The sequence below is a fragment of the Callospermophilus lateralis genome, chromosome 5, assembly GCF_048772815.1.
Source record: "Callospermophilus lateralis isolate mCalLat2 chromosome 5, mCalLat2.hap1, whole genome shotgun sequence".
Taxonomy (NCBI): domain Eukaryota; kingdom Metazoa; phylum Chordata; class Mammalia; order Rodentia; family Sciuridae; genus Callospermophilus; species Callospermophilus lateralis.
The window spans coordinates 61829915-61849095 of NC_135309.1; the positions used below are offsets into that span (position 1 = coordinate 61829915).

At 35.7% G+C, this 19181-nt stretch overlaps 1 protein-coding gene across 1 annotated transcript in view; it reads left to right on the top strand.

Annotated features, from left to right (window-relative positions):
• Nucleotides 1–19181, top strand: part of Adamts19 (ADAM metallopeptidase with thrombospondin type 1 motif 19) — a 268784-nt gene that overhangs the window by 152799 nt on the left and 96804 nt on the right. Inside the window, exons 9-10 of the mRNA XM_076855917.2 lie at nucleotides 1246–1386; nucleotides 2829–2979. Coding sequence (XP_076712032.2) covers nucleotides 1246–1386; nucleotides 2829–2979 — 292 coding nt within the window. The remainder of the gene's footprint in view (nucleotides 1–1245; nucleotides 1387–2828; nucleotides 2980–19181) is intronic.

Below are 19181 nucleotides of genomic sequence, written 5' to 3' on the forward strand. Positions count from 1 at the left end.
GTTATTTACAGGGTATTAAGCCCTGATACGGTACATGGTACATAAGAAATGTTAAATAGCAATTAAATGCAAGAGAAGAAGAAATAAAATAATTGGGAAATTGCAAGTCATTTGGTATTGCTGAAGAAAAATTGCAATAAACGGCATGGAAGAAGATGAAAAGCTCATGTAACATGTGAGGTAGCTGGAAATTGCCATAGAGTGAACAGGAAAGCAGAGACAAAGCAGAATCAGATTTTACTGTAAGTAGATTTCACTAGAGTGTGGTAGGAGGAGGGGAAGCAGAATATTGGTAAAGATTAAGGGCACATAATCACATTAAAATGCCCCGGTTTCAAGATGATCTAATAAGAATGTTTGATAATCCTCTTTAACAGTGACAATAAAAATAGGAGATAACAGTTGAGAGAAATGTTTAAAATGAGTAGGGCTTGTCCTTAACAATTAATAAAATGGCCTGGGTGATCATTTGGCAGCAGAAGGAACAAATAATGACATGAAGATTCTGTATTTGAAAGACACAGTGGCTAACAAAAACAAACAAACAAAAAACAGAGAAAATACACCAGTAAATAGAGATTTGAAAGAAAGAGAAAGTAAGGAGGTAAAGAGAGCAATTTTGAGACATTCTGAATTTAAGATGATTCTAGAGCATCCATTCATAGATAAGTCTGTGATTTCCAGAACAGAATTCAACATACATCAACAGATTCGGGATTCACTAATAAAGATAAAGGTGGCCAAGAAGGTTTTCCAGAGACACTTGCTTATTTGAGTTGTGGGTAGAAGAAGATAATATAATGAAGCCATTGGGGAAGATGCACTAAGAGGCTAATATTTTAATATAACTATTTGTAAAAGATGTTTTCAATTTTGTAAAAAAAAAAAAATCTTGATTCAGGCCAGAATAATAATCTAGGTGATTGAATAGAAGTGTACTATTTCTGCTTCATGTATATTGCTATGTAAAAAATTTATCTATAGATCATTTTGATATAGATAACCAAACCAAAACATATTTTTAGGTTGATTGGGGAAATATTCTTTATTAAATAAAAATACCTAAAATCTGCGTAACAAAAGTTAAAAAATAATCTTAAATCTAACTATTTTGAAACTATTTTCTTTAAAACAAATTTCTTTCCCATTTTTAATACTGTGACTATTATTTAACTACATTAATAAAACATTTAAATACAGTATTAATTTAATGTAAATAATTTTCTTTTATATGTTCTAAATCAGCATGGGCATTAATCATGACAATGACCATCCTTCATGTGCTGATGGCCTTCATATCATGTCTGGTGAATGGATTAAAGGACAAAATCTTGGTGATGTTTCATGGTCTGCATGTAGCAAGGAGGATTTGGAAAGATTTCTCAGGTACTGAGATCACTTATTATTGCTGCATTGTAAGTGTTTGTGTGTGCCTGCTTCCACTGCCAGCCAGCAGGTGACAAGAAGGAAAGGCCACCAAAGTAGAAGTCAAGGCATATGATTCTCATCTTGGCTTTTCTATTGACCCATGGTGCATTTTGGGGCATGTTATTTAACTGCTTCTTCATTCCTACATTTTTAAAAAGAAGGGATGAATTAGATAATTTGTAAGGTTGAAAAATTATTATAATGATTTTTAAAGAAATCCATCACAGTATTTAAATGGATCTTTAATATTTCCCCGTGGAAAATTATGCATCACCCAAAACATCTGTTACTATCACAAAGCACTGTCTGAATGAAATCTACACCTTTCCATTATGGTACTTCTAAACTCTACATTTGTTTTGCTAATAAATAGTTTTTACCATTGTAATAGACCCCAGTTATATTGTTTTACCCCTTCAACAATAGTAGCATATAACTTCTTCCTGGTTGTAAAAATAAATGAAAAATATTGCTATTATTCTGATTATCACTTTAGAGCCCTTGTTCTTTACTTTTATTCTTTTGATAATAGAAGGAACAGATGAAACAGTGATATGTAAAGTAGTTAGATATTTAAGATACTTAAAAATCTAAATAAAAATTATAAGGAACACCTACCTGCTAAATTCACTACAGAGATTAACTTTGTTCATTTTTAAATTTACAAGCCTTTTTATTTTATTAAATTAATATTAAAATCGAATAAAATATTAGGTTATTACATTACCATAACTATGTTCTACAATACTTGCAATATATACTATGCAAACTCTTAGTCATGATAGTCTAGAGTACATCAATCAAAGCACGTAATGGTTTGAAACACCATCAGTAGTTGTATTAGCCCATCAGTAGCCCCTAATGAACTTATTTCTAAAAAAGATGCAAGACATATAAAGCTGTCTTTAGATGAATCGAGACTATTACCACGTTAAATGTCAGTTCAAATATGGAAGTTGTATTACAGTGTAAAGTACAAAAATATCCACACTATTAATATTCAATTCAGAGTAATTGCTTTAAATTCCCAAGAGTAGCTGATATCTTACAGTCACACTTGGTTTGGGGCAAGTTACTCTCTGTGTCTGAGCTTCTAGATCTTATGAATGCATGAAATGATACCCACTTTACAGTGTTATATGGATTAGCTTAGTTAATTTATAATGAATAGGTTTTATATACCCTTTGTTATATTACCTAAAACATGATAGTTATTATTATTTTTCAAGATTATCTTAAATAATTTTTAATAAATTAATCCATATATGAAATGATTTCTATAATCATTCAAAAATAGAGCTTTTAACTGAAAGTATTATACTATTAATAATGTTTCTTGTTTGTATGCTAATTGATCATAACAATATTCCAAATTTTTATACATATCTGCATGTTGTCAGGTCAAAGGCCAGTAACTGTTTGCTACAGACAAATCCCCAGAGTGTCAATTCCGTGATGGTCCCCTCTAAGCTGCCGGGGATGACATATACTGCAGATGAACAATGTCAGATTCTCTTTGGGCCCTTGGCTTCCTTTTGTCAAGAGATGCAGGTAAGGGTCATGTCTAGGGGATTTTTAAGGGCTCACGTTCATTGGATGGAAGTACTGATTTAGAATTTGTATATCAAAAACATCCTAATCCTTGAAAGAATTTTCTAAGAAAAGGTGTGTTCATTATTTTCCTGTATGCTTTGGAAGTAATAGAAAAAAAGACATAGGCCTTCTTTACTTAACTAAAGTCAGCAAAGAAGGACTCAACAATTTTTACTTCAAAATATTCATTGAAGTCAGGCAAGTATTTGCATTGTGATAGATAAATGCTCTTATTTTAACTCTCCTAATTTCTTATATGGTAACTGGGTGAAATGCAATAAAAACTATATACGACCATGCCATTGTAGACAAAAACCTTAAAATAAAAATTTAAGAACATATTTTATAGGAACAAAAGTTGAAGTACATTTGTAATTTAACTAGAGGTAAAAGGAAAATATATAAAGTAATCAGTGTCTATATATTACTATTGAAATGGTCAGTAATTAACTACTCAGAGGGCAGTTGTATCAGATCTAAAAAAATTAAAGGATGAAGCAAAATTACCTTCTTAATTGATGTGAGAATTTCAGTTCTACTTACCCTTCCCTCTTTATTTTCTCTTCCTATTTCCCATCTCTATCTTCTCCCACCTCTTCCCAATGTATACACAGGTTTTATACTTCAGGAGAAGACTTGTACTCACCCACAGAGGAAATTGGGAGAGGTTCTCTGAAATATAGCTATTTCACACTGCCAGCATTTCTGTGACTGCCTCATGACATTGTTGAAAATAATGCTATTTATTTTATTTGCCTGTTATTATCTCACACATGAGTTTATAGGTTCCATGAGGGCACACTGTCTCTCCAGCATCCAGCCCTGGGCTGGAACAGGTAGGCGTCCAGTGAATATTTGATATAGAATTAAGTGAGTGAATGTGTGAAGGAGTTGGAGCTGCATCATATATGATGTTCAGAAAGGTCTACAGACTGCGGTACCCCAGTTGGTAATAGGGGAGCTCTGCAGGAGCCAGTGTAGGCCTATGATTGTGACCTGATTCCTGGTGGTTTACATGTGGAGCAGCCTGGATCCTTGAAGATCAGGACCAGGTGAGCATTATTATGACAGTAGCTAGCTTTGGACCTGTAAACTCTGTCACTGGTTTCATCTCTTAACCTTCTCATCTAAAGGTTTGGTCTCTTTTAAGATTATGAAAAAGTTAGCTACCATCTTCTTTCTTAAATGTTTATAGTATAATGATGTTTTGGGGTATACAGAGCTGAGTTTGTGGGCAGACACTTTTTTAGGGGGTGGGAGAGCAGTACAAGGAATTAAACCCAGGGATGCTTTATCACTGAGCCACATCCCAGTCCTTTTTATTTATTTATTTATTTTTAATTTTGAGACAGGGTTTTTTAGTCCCCTTTTTTGTTTCTGTGACTAAAAGACCTGGACAAGAACAATTAGAGGAAGAAAAGTGTATTTTAGAGCTCATGGTTTCAGAGATCTTAGTCCAAAGATAGCCTCGGGGCTCAAGATAAGCCTGAATGTCATGGTGATGGGATGTTGTGGAGGAAAATAGCTCAGGAATCACATTAGGAAGCAGAAAGAGATTCCACTCACATATTTTAAAAAATATGCCCCAAAGGCATGTCCCAGTGCCTACCTCCTCCAGCACACTCTATCTGCCTTCAGTTACTACTCAGTTAATCCCCACTGGAGCATTAGTCCACTGATTGGGTTAAGGCTCTCATCACAATCATTTCACCTCTGAATGTTTTGTATTGTCACACACATCAGCTTTTGGAGGGATACTTCATATCTAAACCATAACACAGAGTCTCACTAAGTTGCTTGGGCCTCACTACATTGCTGAGGCTGCTTTTGAACTTGTGATTCTCCTGCTTTGGTACCTCCTGATCGGCTGGGATTTCAGGCAGGTGCCACCATGCCCAGCTGGACAGACATTTTTATATGCTGAAATTAAAATTGTTTTAGACAACAAAGCTGTCTACAGTAATTGAAAGTATTGATTAGGAGTATTTATTGGTATTTCTATTCTATAAATAGAAAGTTGGTAGAGCTAATAATGGAAGATATTCATCTTTTCAGAAGCACTTCAGATGTTGAAAAAATTCAATCAAATGGGTGGCTACAAGCATGATTTGGGTAAATTTTAAATTATTTTCAATTAACAAAATTGCTATTGTTTAAATTAACAAAATTTGCTATTGTTTGCCTTGAAATGTAATGACCATTCTAACAGTATGAAGAGGTTGAACCTGTTCAAGAGGTGATTAGGTCATCAGAGTTTCATTCTCAAGGGTGAGATTGGTGCCTCTTGTGGTCTCTTTCTACCATGAGAAAGCACAGCAAGAATACCCTCCTCAGTTGCCAGCACCTTGCTGTTAGACTTCTCAGCCTCTGGAACTATGAGCAAACACACTTCTGTTTATTATGAATTACTCAGTCTCAGTCATTCTCTTATAGCAACACAAAACAGACAAAGATAATTATTTCTAGAAGCTTTAGAAATTACTCTTAATGATGTATTATGTTGCAGTTACTTGCATTTTACTAGGGCCATTCTACAATATTTGAACTCTAAATACCTGCCACAAAGTGTGTTCAATTATTTATGTTCATGATCTAATATGACTTAGAGTGAATGTTTGAGGCCCAATATGATTCTTATAATGATTCTATGCTACAGATAATATATAATCCTATTTTATAGATCAATTTGAGGCTTGAGAAATGAAATAACAATATGAGGTTACTAACATTTAGATGCAAACTCTCTATGCTCTACTGCCTCTTCATGGAACTCAAACTACTTTTTATATACATTGTCTGCTGTTTGGGAAAAACCTTAGATGAGATCCTGTGCTTAAACTGAATTTTTATTGTCTCCTATTGCAATTGCTCCTTCAGAGTTAAAAATATCTCTATTAAATTTTTCTAGGTTGTTTTCTCTATTTATATTTTATCATACTAACTCATCTGAATTGATTTAACATTTTTAAAAATCAATGTTTCTTAATATTTTAGGATATTCCCTTGTTAAACTAGACATTGTACAAAGAAATTGTTTTAAATTTTAGTTACTCAGACATGATCTTCTTTTCCTCTCAACTTTTAATATTATAATTCAAAATTGATTCATGTAGCAGATAAAGTCTTAGGAGAGATTATTTATTAATTCAGCAATTATTTTGACAAATGTTTATTGAGTTCCAACTACTTTCAAGTCACTGTACTATGTATTAATAATTAGCAGGAAACAAAAAAACAAAGTCCCTACCCTCATGGTTACATTTTTTTCAAGAGACAAAGAAACTAAGTATATAAACATACATATATATATATATATATATATATATATATATATATATATATATATATATAAATAATATGTCTGTTGCCAGTTGGTGAGAACTATTTTGGAGAAATATAAGTTCAGGAAGGAATGATAGGAAACGTTAGTGGGTAGGCTGGTGGGGATAGTGCTGTTTGTATAAGGTGACCTAGTAAGGCTAACAGAAGGTGACATTTGTGTATATTTCTGAAGGAAATGAGAGAGCAAGCCATGTATTTACTTGGGAGCAATATTACAAGAGGAAACAGAAAACAATTTAATTCAATTCAATTTTGGTTATCTTTGAAGTTTAAGATGCCTAGTAGACATCCGAGTAGGAGTCCAGGAGAGACAGGTTTTTGGACATCACCACTCAGGTGTTTTTGAGGACACTAAATGTTAACACTAGAAAGTGAGTTTAATGAGAAGAACAAAAGTATTGAAGAACTGAGAACTATGTCACTGGTTTTTAGAGTGTAGAAAGATGAGGAGACAACACAAAATAAGACTTTGGTAGTCTATTGATGTAGGAATAGAACCAAAACAAATCAAGATCAGAGGCTAAGTGAAGACATTTTTACAAAAGGGTATTCAGCTATCTCAAAAGCTGAACACTAATCTAATAAAATGAAATCTGAGGAAAAAAATCAATATTTCTTTCCACCTCTGAATGCTACCACGTTGGAGACCAAGCCCCTAACAATTCAGATCCCAACCATAACGCATACAGACTATTAAGTGAATCTGCCTGGTGCCACATGCCTGCTCATCTGTCATTTGAGCTCGATACGAGGCAAATATCTTGAAGGTGAGCTCAATAACATCAGAAGTGTTATCATCCCCCCTTTTCATTATATCTCTAGCAACTTAATGAATGCCCAGTAAATATTTTCTGAACCACTAAGTGAATTAATTGAACAATGGAGTGATGACTCTTAATTTTCATTTATCTACTTGATTTTTAGATATACGACATGTCAAGATAACATGAGCCTCACCTAGAATATTAATGCAATGACTAAAAAAAACCCAACATAAAGGGCAGATAGCTTGTTTAGCAGCTTATTCATAATCAGGCATTCTTAAGACGATCCGATTTCCAATCAATTATAAATGAGTGAGGGCTTACTACACCCTTCAACATGTTCAACATGTGTGTATCTAGCAGACTCATATATATATATATATATATATATAGTTGGCCCATAGTGTCTGAATTAGATAATTCTCTTCCATATTTCTAAACAGATATTTAAACACAAGCACTAGAGAGCCCAATGTTGCATAATGCTTATCTGATTAATGGTATAAATTTACTCTTAGGATAACAACTTATATCTGCAAGAGGTTTAAAGAGACAGATGTAAAGATTCTTGTGAAACATTCTGACCTATAGCAACAATAGCTCACTCTCTGCATTAATTTGCATCATTAATACCTAATTTCTTAGATGGCCTTGTTCTTTTGTACCAAGCACTTGGTGCCTTCAGACCATCTGGCATATTGTGGGTAAGTTAGCTCCATTGTAATAGTTGTTGTAATAACTTCTCGAAATTACTTAACCTGTCTGGGAATATATAGGTATGAAAAGATGTTTTTCTAGAAACACTTTAAAGCATCCATGCAAGAATTACCTTTCTTGAGTTAGTAGAGATTGTGATAAAATAAGGCCTCCAGGAAACTTGCAGTCCTCCCTTTGTTTGGGGACTAGACTCACTGTGAATTGCACACCTATCTGCCGCAGTCTGGCTGGGCACAAATCACGAGCCACTGAAGCAGGAACAAACTTTATTTTTTAACTGCAAGAAAAAACCTCACACACGCTCCTGGGAAAATCTCTCGAATGCCACGCGGCTCGTCCAGGAACCCGGCAGCAGGAAATATCTCCTCCGGAAAACCCTCCTCCTGCACTTCCCCAATCAATGGGAACTCTCGGAGAATCCCTGGAAATCCCCACGAGAGCTCGAAAGTAGTGCGAGAACTCAAAAGTAGCGGCAGAGGCGGATAGTAATACCTCACCTGTCAATCAATACTGTTGGCAAAAATGCCAGGGGCCATACATACTCCACTGGCTCTCAACATCTCCCCCCTTCTGTTTAATTAAACAACAAGCAATGTGGCTTAGGGACTATGCCTGTTAGGTAGTCCAATTCAACATATGGTCCTTACCTGTCATCGGATGAACTGACCTCTAGGCGTCAGCCTCCTGTCTTAGGTTGGTACCACTGCAATTGGATCATACCCGTCACTGACTGCTGGTCCAGCATACAACCATACTTGTGGATAGGCCTTTGCACCAGTGAGGGGGTGAAGTTCTTTGCCTCACCTCTGTTGGCCCCCAAATTTGGCCTTGGTGCCAGTGGCGGGGTGAGGTTCTTTGCCTCACCTCTGTTGGCCCCCAAATTTTAGACCATCACTAGTAGAAGGGAGGAGGATGCCAAATGCCATGACACTAAGCCAATTGATGGCTCCTTTGAAAAATTGTACCACCGGTGACACCATGAGCGAAAATACTCCAGCACTACCACAATTCGCTGCACCAAAAGATAGTTCACAATGCATACAAGTGATACATAGTCCAGGCAAGTTCTGCAAGCAGTTCAAAGCAGAGTAATCTGTCAATATGTCCATTTCCTCCCAAAGTAAATCAACTCCTTGATTGAGCATTACTTGTTGAGTTATTATTCATTGATGCATCAGTTTATACAGTTTGTTGTGATAACTATCGAGGAAGCTGTAGTTTGGTTTTATCTTTGTCTTCACCGGCACTGGGATGAAGATAGGAATTCTGGCAATGATGCTAAGAAAAAAATTATGTAACATTTCAACAGGCACTAAGAAAACAATTTTTTGAACAATTTACATTATCCTGAACAGAATTATTAAATATAATGAAAAGGAAAGGTGAAAGTAAACAAACAGATCTGTTAACCTCCTTATTTGTTTACATATTAAAACAATTTTCAACAGCTATTTACCCAATTTAAATTAAACCATTAAAATCACGTGAATAAAAAAAATTTGTATCCATTTATTCATGAGTGCTCCTCATATATGATCTATGGACATACGCACATACAGACATACAACACAAAACAGAAGTGTGCACACATAACATACAACACATAAGACGATAGTAAAGGCCTTGTAGCTTTACCTAGGTGAAATCTCCATTGCAATGTTTAAAAACTCCACAATCAAAAAATAAAACTGATCAGAAAAACATTAACGTAGGTCTGTATGAGCTCAAAAATAAAATAGAACTTTATGCTGTGGGAAAAGGCAATAATAAAATAAATATTGAAAAGAATATCCTGGGTAATCACTGTCTCAGATGTAAGAATAGCCAAACTGGAGCTCTGGATATCAGCTGTTATGCATTTGAGTCAAATCACCTTTTTTTTTTTTTTTTTTTTTTTTCCGTCCGTAGAATTCACTTTGGTTAGTTTCTCTGGAATCCAAATCGGCTGTTGTTCTCCCTGTGGAAACACAAAAATAGAACCCCGACTCCAGACAATCACTGGGTCAGGACCTTAGTTAATCTCTCTGGAATCCAAATCGGCTGCTGTTCTCCCTGTGGAAACACACAAACAGACCCCCTATTCCAGACAATCACTGGGTCAGGACCTTTCCATTGTCCTGTTAGAATATCCTTCCAAAGCACCTTAGGCTTATGTACATTTTTTGGACACATATGCCTTTCCGCAGCACTAAGCCCTGATGAATCCAAATTTTAAAAGTTTAGAGTAAAGAGGGTTATTTTAAGTTTATCTTTGGGGGATATATACCCCTTTCCAATTCCCTCTTTTTGCTTTAATAAGTACATTTTAATAGTTTGATGAGCTCTTTCAACTATGCCTTGTCCCTGTGGATTGTATGGGATTCCTGTTATATGAGTAATGCCAAATGATGAGCAAAATTGTTTAAAAGAGGTAGAAGTATAACCAGGACCATTATCTGTTTTTAACTGTTTTGGAACGCCCATAGTGGCAAAATTTTGTAAGCAATGAGCTATAACATCTTTAGTTTTTTTCTCCGGCATGAAGGGAGCCCATCAAAAATCCAGAAGAAGTATCAACTGTAACATGCAAATATTTTAATTTTCCAAATTCTGGCAAGTGTGTGACGTCCATCTGCCAAATATGGTTAGGTATCAATCCTCTAGGATTGACTCCAAAATTAACTTGTGGTAAAAAGGTCACACAATTTTGACATTGTTTTATTATTTGTCTAGCTTGTTCCTTAGTTATTTTAAAACGCTTTTGTAAAGTATTAGCATTGACATGGAACCTTTTATGAAAATTTGTAGCTTCTTCTAGTGTACAGAAAATATGTATGTCATGTGTAGTTTTATCTGCTAAATCGTTGCCCAAACTAAGGGCTCCAGGCAATCCTGTATGTGCTCTGATATGTCCTATAAAGAATGGGTCTTTTCTGTCCCATATTAGACTTTGTATGGTGGAAAACAAAGAGAAAACAGTAGAGGAAGGGGAAATCCTACCAGCATCTTCAAGGGATAATATAGCATTAACTATATACTGACTATCAGAAAATAAATTAAATACAGAATCTTTAAACATCACAAAAGCTTGTAAAACCGCATTAAACTCTACCTTTTGAGCTGATTGTTTGGGCACTAAAAATGTAAAAGTTTAATCAGGGGTAACTACTGCTGCTGTACCATTATTTGACCCATCAGTGAATACATTTGGAGCATTCATGATAGGGGTTTTTCTTGTCATTTTTGGAAAAACTACAGGATGCAAAGACCAAAAAGACAACAAAGGATTAGATGGTAAGTGATTATCAAATGAAACATTAGATTTACACATGATTATTGCCCAAGTATTTAACTCATTAGCTAACTCATCAATTTGATCCATAGTATATGGAGTAATAATTTTATTGGGAGAAATTCCAAATACTCCCTTTGCTGCTTTTATTCCTTTGAGTATTAATTGTCCTACAGCCTCAGGATACCTAGTAAGAATAGTGTTAGGAGAATAAGATAAATGTATCCACAATAATGGACCTTCTTGCCAAAATACTCCTGTAGGAATATTTTTTGTTGGTATTACAATAAATAATAAAGGCAAAGTTATATCAATTCTATCCAAATGCATATTTTCCATATATGTTTCAATGATTTTTAATGCCTTTCTTGCTTCAGGCGTTAACATGCGGGGTGAATTTGGATCTGATGGACCTTTTAGGATATCAAATAAAGGTCCCAACTCTCCTGTTGGTATGCCTAGATAAGGCCTTATCCAATTTATGTCTCCTAATAACTTTTGAAAGTCATTAAGTGATTTGAGTTGATCTACTCATATTTGAATTTTTGGTGGACGGACCATGGTTGAGGATAATAGAACTCCTAAATAATTAATTGGAAAATTTAATTGTACTTTATCTATTGCTATCTCTAGATTATAATTTTTTAATAAATTTGTAAGTGTGGCATAACATTCTAGCAATGTGTTTTTATCTTTGTGTGCTAACAATACATCATCCATATAGTGAAATATTTGTAGTACAGGATTTTGATTTCTAAGTGGCTGGATTGCTTTGTTAACATAAATTTGACACATAGTTGGGCTGTTAGCCATCCCTTGAGGGAGTACTTTCCATTCATATCTCTGATCAGGACCTTCATGATTTAGTGCAGGGATAGTAAATGCAAAACGTGGACTATCCTCAGGATGAATTGGAGTTGAAAAAAAAACAATCTTTAATATCTATAGCTAAAACGTACCAGGTTTTTGGCAAAGCAGACAATTGAGGAATCCCTGGTTGAGCAGGTCCCATAATAACCATCTCATTATTAATGGCTCTTAAATCTTGCAATAATCTCCATTTACCAGATTTCTTTTTAATGACAAAAATGGGAGTATTATAGGGAGATACGGAAGGTTGTATATGTCCCTCCGCTAATTGTTGTTTGACCAGGTCATGGGCTGCTTGTATCTTTTCTTTAGTCAGGGGCCACTGAGGAACCCATACTGGTCTTTCTGATTTCCAAGTAATTTTTATTGCCTCAGTGACCCCTTCTGAAAACCCAGTCCATGTCTATTTATTCCTTGATCTATTTGAATTGGTGCTTCTATACCTTGTTCTCCTAATCTTTTTTCTTTCCTGAAACCTTGTTTAGCCCTAATAGTGGGCACATTTGAATTGATGTTATTTGTTAATGTCAAACCTAATTGATCTAGGACATCTCTCCTCATAAATTTATAGGAAGATGATCCAATACATATGGCTGTATAGTTCCTTCACATCCTTCAGGATCCTTCCAATCTAATACCATTACACTTCTATGGGGATTAGTTGCCACTCCTAGGCCTCGAAGCGTTTGAGTGGCTTGTTGTAACGGCCAATGTTTTGGCCATTCTTGACGAGATATGATGCTGAGGTCTGCACCTGTATCCAGTAGCCCATTAAATTCATGTCCTTGAATATTTAGTTTTAGCATTGGGCGAGAATCTAAATTTAAAGACAGCATAGCCCAATCTACACCTGTGGAGCCTAATCCCCTGGAACCTCTTTCTTTACTACTACTGGAAAATTTCTCATGTAGGCTGGGTATTATTAATAACTGTGCTATTCTATCTCCTGGTGAAATTACTGATATACCCTTTGGAGAACTAGCTATAATTTTTATTTCACCTTCATAATTGGGATCAATTACCCCGGGACTTATCATAAGTCCTTTTAGAGTAGAAGAACTGCATCCTAACAATAAGCCTACTGTTCCTTGGGGAAGAGGTCCTTTTACTCCTGTGGGAATGATTTGAACTCCCATCTCTGGAGTTAGTACTGCTGTGGCGGAGGCGCAGATGTCCAACCCTGCGCTCCCTGTGGTTCGTCTGATGAGAGATCTGATGGATAATGTGTCCTGGGCACTACCCTGATGCTGTTGCTGGGTTCCTCCATGGTGTTTCTGGGTTCCTCCAGTGCCCCGTACATTTGTGGTCGTGGGCCCCGGAGCATTGGGCCCCCCTGTCCGTTTTTTGGCAATGGAGCCTGATGCCTTTCTCCACGATATTGTGGGTAAACACCTGCTCCTTGTCCATTTTTTGATAACGGAGCACCCTCTATGGTGGTTTGAGAACGGCATTCATTAGCCCAATGTCTCCCTCTACGGCATCATGGGCAAATACCTGGTATTCTATTCCTTTGATACCTAGCTTTGTTAAACCCTCCTCTTATGGGGCAACTCCTTTTAAAATGTCCTGTTTGTTCACAATTGTAGCATGTTTTTGGCCTGGCATCTAAAGCCTGTTGTACTGCTGCCAAGACTTGTCCTTGTTCATTAATGTCTCTACATAATTTAATATATGTGTTTAAATCTTCATGTCTCCATGGTCTAATGACCTCTCTGCAGCAACGATTTGCTTGGTCATAAGCCAGTTGTTTTATAAATGGCATTGCTTGTTCTGTATCCCCAAAAATTCTAGAAGCTGCTTGAATAAGCCTATCTACAAATTCAGCGTAAGGTTCATTAGTTCCTTGTATTACCTTAGATAACTGTCCTTGTAAATCTCCATGCCCCTGTAGAGTTTTCCATGCCCTAACCGCATCTACAGCAATTTGTGCGTATACGCCAGGATCATATTCAATTTGTTGCCGTTGACCCTCATAAGGTCCTTTTCCTAACAACATATCTAGATTTCTTAGTGGGTTACCGGCTGCTGCATTGCGCCTAGCTGTCTCCCTGCAAAATTCCTCATTGGCAACCTTCCATAACAAATATTGTCCTCCATTTAGCACAGATTTACACATACTAGCCCAATCTGCTGGCGTCATGTCCAAGTTGGTAATGGATTCGACCATGCTCACCGTGAAGGGTGCTTGAGGACCATAGGTTGTTACAGCCTCCTTTAACTGCTTCACTGTTTTGAAATCTAAAGCACGGTGAATTTGCTGCCCTCCTGCCTGCTCAAGTACAGGGCATGCTAATCTTTGAGGTCCTGTCTCAGGATCCCACCTATCAGCTACCGGGGTTGAGGGCCACTCAGCTATCTCCATAGGTGGAGCTGTTGGTTGAATTACGCCCTCTGGTGTTAGAACAGTGTTAGTAGCAGCCTCCTGTTGTAGCTTTTTCCCTAATAGCTGTTTCTCCTCTAAGCTTTCTTCCTTTAAATTTTCTTCCTCTGTCTGACTAGCTCGAGAGACCTTCTCTTTTGCTTGATCTAAAATGTCTTTCTCCATGGTCTGAACCTCTAACAATTTACTTAACACTTTTTCAGTTTGTTTTTTACTAATTTCTAATCTGTTATAAAGATAACGCAACCCAGTAAGATAGCACAAAACAAAACCGAAACAGAATGAAGCAAAAACAGAACAAAAGATCGTTGTATCAATTTTTCTATTTTCTTGACATGTGCATTTGTGGTCTATTTCTATCTCTTCCTCAGGGACGAACAACTTCAAACCTTGAGCCAACCATTTTTCCCAGTCTGCCTGAGAAAATTCTAGGGATAGGCAGCTTGAAACAGACACAAAACAAATCAAAACAAGAACACATTGTTTTTTAAAATGGTCACCCATTCTCTCGCCTTCCCTTAGGGGCAAGCAATTTCACTTACCCCGAAGCTTCAGACGTTCCCCGCATGGGCCGCCAATTGCCGCAGTCTGGCTGGCCACAAATCACGAGCCACTGAAGCAGGAACAAACTTTATTTTTTAACTGCAAGAAAAAACCTCACACACGCTCCTGGGGAAATCTCCCGAATGCCACACGGCTCGTCCAGGAACCTGGCAGCAGGAAATATCTCCTCCGGAAAACCCTCCTCCTGCACTTCCCCAACCAATGGGAACTCTCGGGGAATCCATGGAAATCCCCACGAGAGCTCGAAAGTAGTGCGAGAACTCAAAAGTAGCGGCAGAGGCGGATAGTAATGCCTCGCCTGTCAATCAATACTGTTGGCAAAATGCCAGGGGCCATACAGACTCCACTGGCTCTCAACACCTATCAAAGATTTAGAAAACTTTCTACTGTGATTGATTTATATAATGACTGGTAAATTAACATGTGAGTCCCAGTTTTACATTTCTCCTTTATCTGCTTGTTCCATCAAAATATGTACCACTGCTAGGCATGGTGGTGCATGCCTGTAATCCCATCAACTTGAGAGGCCAGAGCATGAGGATCTCAAGTTCAAAGCCACCCTCAGCAATTTAGTGAGGCCTTAAGTAACTTAGTGAGACCCTGTCTGAAAATAAATTATAAAAAGGGTTGGGAATGTGGCTCAATGGTTAAGCACTCCTGGATTCAATCTCTGGTTCAAAAAAAGAAAAATATAATAAAAGTAGTACCTTCTAAAACCTCTCATCTGATCCAAAGTACAGACTGGCATTAAAATGAGGTATATTGTGAAGACTTCTAAAAGACTGAGTCTATAACTTGGCATTGTGAAATTTCAGAGGCAACAGGGATTTGGACTTAAGGCTTACTGTAAAATAGTTGGAGGAGACACAATATATTATTTAAGACAATATAAATCTGCAGTATTAGAGTGTGGTATTGGCAGAGAGATAAACTAATTGCTGAAATATAGTAGAGAGTCCAGTCATAAACTCTCACATGTGTACAACTGATTTTCAAAAAAGGGACAAGGAAATTTAGTGGATAAAGGGGAAACTTTCAATTAATTATGGGACATCTGGATTTTCATCTCAAAATTTAAATCATATTATATGCCAAAATTAACCCCAATGTACTATAGACCTAAGCATGGAATCTGTAAAACTATAAAACTTTAAGAAAAATGTCAGAGATCAGAAAATATGAACTGAAAAAATTAAAAAATAATAAATTATAGTTTGAATTTATCAAAATAAAATTATTTCTTCTTAGAAAAACTCTATTAATTAAATGAAAATGCAAGCCACAGAATGGGAGAAAATATTTATGATAAGTAGATCTTATTAAAAGAAACTGTTCAGTTCAATAAAATCGGCAAAATATTTGAACAAACAATTCAGAAATGAAGACATATAACATGCCTTAAAAGATGCTCAACATTATTAACATTGCATTAAGAAATACAAATAAAATCCATAAGAGCTCTGGCTGCATACCCATTGGAAAGTCTTCAGTTGAAAAACAAAAAAAAATATCAAGATATTGCTGATGATGTACAACCACTAGAACTGAAATTCACATATACTGATGCTGGAACTTTTAAGTGGCACAATAACTTTGTAATGATTTTAAGTGGTTTTTCTTGAACACTTAAGCATTTACCTACTGTAAGATTCACCTTTTGTACTCCTAGATCCAAAATAAATAAATAAAATCTCTGTATAATTTTAATCATTTTAAATTCAGTAAGACCCGTCTATAGTCTGTCCAGGTGAACGTGCAATATATATTTGGCAGAATTTACATCTGTAATTGTTAGGGCTAGTGTTTTAGAAATATCATTTAGGCCAAGGTGCTTAGTAAGGTTGCTCAGGTAATCTGACTTCATTCTAGATGGTCTATAAACTGCTTAGATGGGGAATTTAAATATCCTACCATGATTGTGTAACTGTCAGTTCCCATTACTATCATATTTTGATCATAGAATTCTTTTGTTAGACACTAATATAGTTATTATTTCTATGTCTTCTTGGTAAATTGAGCCTTTTTATTATGATGAGTTCCTTTTATCCCTGGTGGCATCATTATATTGAAGTTTATTATATCTGATATTAATAATTTTTTATATTCTTAATTTTTACGCAGTTTAACATTTGCCCTTAATTTATTTTAAATTTATTTATATACTTATATTTAAACTGAATTTTTTGCTGTAAGCATATAGTTGAATTTTACTTTTAATCTGTTTAATAATTTATGGCTTGTCAATTGAGAGGTATTTAATCCATTTATATTCAATTGTTGATTTTTGGATTTAGGTCTAGTATTTGGTAATATACTTTCTTTTTTAACTCATCATTTCTCTCTGGTCCCCTTTCTGCTTTCCTCTTTCACTGAGCCTGCAGCTTAGGGAGGGACGCACATGGAGCCAGGAGGGAGGAAGGGGACACCCACCTAGCCTGCCAGATCAGCTTAATCAATGGGGTGACAGATGACGGAGCCAGGTTGCCCTCACATCCTCCTTCCTGCTTTCTTTTAACATTATTTTCATGCTTTTTAGAATCTTATTTTGTTTATTACATTTTAATCCTAACTCTTTACCTGTTTTAGTGGCTTGGTCAGGGTCTGGGATTATAAATTAATGAGCTTGTCAAAAATAGGGCCATTATTGCAACTCAAATCAGTTGTTCTAGTTGAAATTAATCATAGATAATATTTACCTGAATGAGCATGGAAATATTCCAATAAAACTTTATTTAGAAAGGGGGAGGCTAATCAAATAATAGAGCTATTGTTGCTAGACCTTTTGATATTACCCCACAAATTCTGTAAGTTTTTCATATTTTTCAATATTTTATTTCTCTCATTTAGATCGTATAATTTCCCTTGACCTATTTTCAAGTTTACTCAACATTCAATTTTTATTTCACATATTGTATTTTTCAATCTAAAATGAATATTTTATTTGCTTTTTTAAAAGATATCTTTTAATTCTTTACAAGTTAATTCACTTTACCCTGCTGAGTACATCAATAAAGCCAGTTTTAAATTTTATGAAAATTTCAGAATATGTATCATCTCAGTGTTAAATTATTTCTTTCTTTTTTATAAATAGTCACATTTTACTGGTTTTTCATAAGAAAATAATTTCTAATTACATGCTAGAAATTGTGATGTTCTGTTGTAGAGTAAGGATAGGCAAACTTTAACCTGGTAGGAGCGGTTAGTGGTTTTTGTAAATAAAGTTTTACTGGAATGCACTTGTTCATGTATTGTCTGTGGCTGCTTTGGGGCCGCAATGCCTGTTGAATAGTTTCAACAGAGTCCATATGACCCATAATCATAAAATATATGCTATTTGACACCTTTCAGAAAAAGTTTGCTGACCACTATTGTAAAGACTCTTAATTCTTTTTCATTACTCCAAAGAGTGCTTTAATTTTGTTGTTTTCACAGGCAATTAAATTCGTTAGATTCAGGCTGGATGTTTTGTTTCATCTGCTGGGAATCAGTTCACTCTTCTCTTATCTGGACTCTTTATAATGTGTTCCATGTATGCATAGGTCAGGTGCCATGACAGCTGTAGGCTCCCCTATTCTCCTCTCTCTCAGATGATTTCTTTAGTTTCTTAGACAGCTTTAACTATTCATATCGTATTTTAGGTGTTTTTTGTTTGTTTGTTTAGACGCAGATTTATTTAGGAAACAAATACACATTTAAGAGAAAAATATCATCTCTCTCAAAAAAGACGGAGACATCTTTTTGGTGTAAAGCAAGGAATAAGCATTCCAGGGTAAATGTGTGCCATCTCCGGAGAGAGACAGCCTGAATTTTTTCTTCATAATGGTATGTTTTTCACCATTGTTTTGGCCACCCAATGTCAGGCTCTGTGCATGGGCAACCATGAAGTCAAAGTTGTAAAGATGATTAACTTACTTTTTGCTGATTCTTTCAGTTCCTCTCAAAAAAAAATTTTTTTTCTGCATTTGTTCATTCTCTGGAACTTTAGGAAGTTAATTTTTCATATTCTGTCCTCAGTTTAGAGTTATAAACTACAAGAAATGTTGGTCTTCTTAGACCTTAATCCACCATTCCAGAGAGGATCTTACCTTAATTCTAGATCTTTTTCTTTTCAAATATTTCAATGAGGTCCTTTCTTATTTTTATTCTTTTCTTTGCGTGGGGGCTTCCACTAATAGATATTGACAGTCCTTACTATTAATTTCTTCTTGCTCCTTTGCTTTCTCTAACACTTCCTGATGTATTTATTGAGGAG